The 1462-nt window shown below is 41.5% G+C and overlaps 1 protein-coding gene across 5 annotated transcripts in view; it reads left to right on the top strand.

Annotated features, from left to right (window-relative positions):
• The window catches only part of LOC103465763 (integrin alpha-11-like), a 127400-nt gene that overhangs the window by 104432 nt on the left and 21506 nt on the right, over positions 1–1462 (top strand). For all 5 annotated transcript variants that reach the window (XM_008410892.1, XM_008410891.2, XM_008410895.1 and 2 more), the window contains 2 exons: positions 513–652; positions 746–856. In XM_008410892.1, the coding sequence (XP_008409114.1) occupies positions 513–652; positions 746–856 (251 nt within the window). The remainder of the gene's footprint in view (positions 1–512; positions 653–745; positions 857–1462) is intronic.

Here is a 1462-nt window from a genome sequence, read left to right as displayed (position 1 = left end):
CCATTATAACATCTACTTAAGTAAAGTACAGATACACGAAAACTGTACTTAAGTACACACTGGTCTCCAGCAGTATGGAGATAAGGGTCCTTTATTAGGGGACTGTTTCTGGTGCAAGTTGGACCACGACAGGGCTGACCCACCGGGACCCGGTTCCGGATAAACAGATGGCAAACGAGTATGAGTACAAAACAATGCAGTCAAGTTCAGTTCAGCAACATGAACCACAGTGTTTTAATCATTTAAGTTTTGATAAATGGTGTCCCACATTATACGATTGTTCTAGTCTTGTAACGCAGTTAGTAAAGATGGCATTACTGATGGCAGATGGCTGACTTTTGTATCTCCTTAAAAACATTTAATGGAATATAAAACATCTATTTCAGGAGACAACAATCTTTACAACCTGACTATTGTGTATAGAACCTGGATATGAAATGACTAGTGATGATTACCATCACCGCTGTCTTTACTACTATCTTTAACCTCTCCTTCTCTTTATTTCTCTTGAGCTGTTTGGTACAGTCTGGTTTTTGATGAGAGGCGATTTTCCTCCTGGGCAGTCCTGGATGAATCATTCCGGCAGCAGCCCAGAACTCTTCTTCTACACACTGGGAATCAGAAATGCGAGCGCCTCGACTTTTCTGTGCAGGTCAGAATAAATCCTTTTGACATAACATACTCAACGTAATAAGTTTTGCTTGGTGTGAATCTATAAAAGCAAAACCACCATCTGTATAAACAGGACATAACAGATTACAGGCGGCCCATAGTAGTTGCTGTGGAGGCAGGACTTCAGAGCCAGGTCAAAGGGCCGGTGTTGGACCCAGACTGGCCAACCACCTTACGAACTGAGGTGAATGTCTGATACATTTGTGTAATGTGTGTGTTTGTGCTGTGCTGTGAAAAAGCATTTTCTCCTTTACAGATTTCTTGAGTTTGTTTTTGTCACCCCGAAATATTTTAGATAAGAAACTTCTGAAGGAGAATGTCTGACCATCAGTTTATGATGCTTTAAGTATTCTTAGGTTATGTGATCCACATCACACCAGCAAGTCTATCACTGGATGACTCCAAAAATATAAATGAGCAGAAGTTTTGGAGTTTTCTAGTCAAAACTATTTAAATGCAATATATAATGCTGCATGACCCAAAACAAGATTTTCATTCTCAATGCAATCTATATTGTTTCCTTAGACAGAGGACTTTTGACCAATTTGAATAATATAATAAACTGAACTTGACTGCATTGTTTTGTAAAGGACCTTTATCTCCATACTGCTGGAGACCCCCTATAGGTGCCCATGTAGGACACGATCAAAAATCTTCGGCAAAACTGCCATGACCACACTGCTCTTCTGGAAGCCGAGGCTCTACTATCAGCTCATCTCTCATCTCCTGTACCCTAAGGCAGTGGTCCCCAACCCCCGGTCCGTGGACCGGTACCGGTCCGTGGACCAAT

This window comes from Poecilia reticulata, linkage group LG6 (assembly GCF_000633615.1).
Source record: "Poecilia reticulata strain Guanapo linkage group LG6, Guppy_female_1.0+MT, whole genome shotgun sequence".
Lineage (NCBI taxonomy): Eukaryota > Metazoa > Chordata > Actinopteri > Cyprinodontiformes > Poeciliidae > Poecilia > Poecilia reticulata.
The sequence above is the reverse complement of the archived record's forward strand: the minus strand, read 5'-3'. Positions and strand labels throughout refer to the sequence as shown.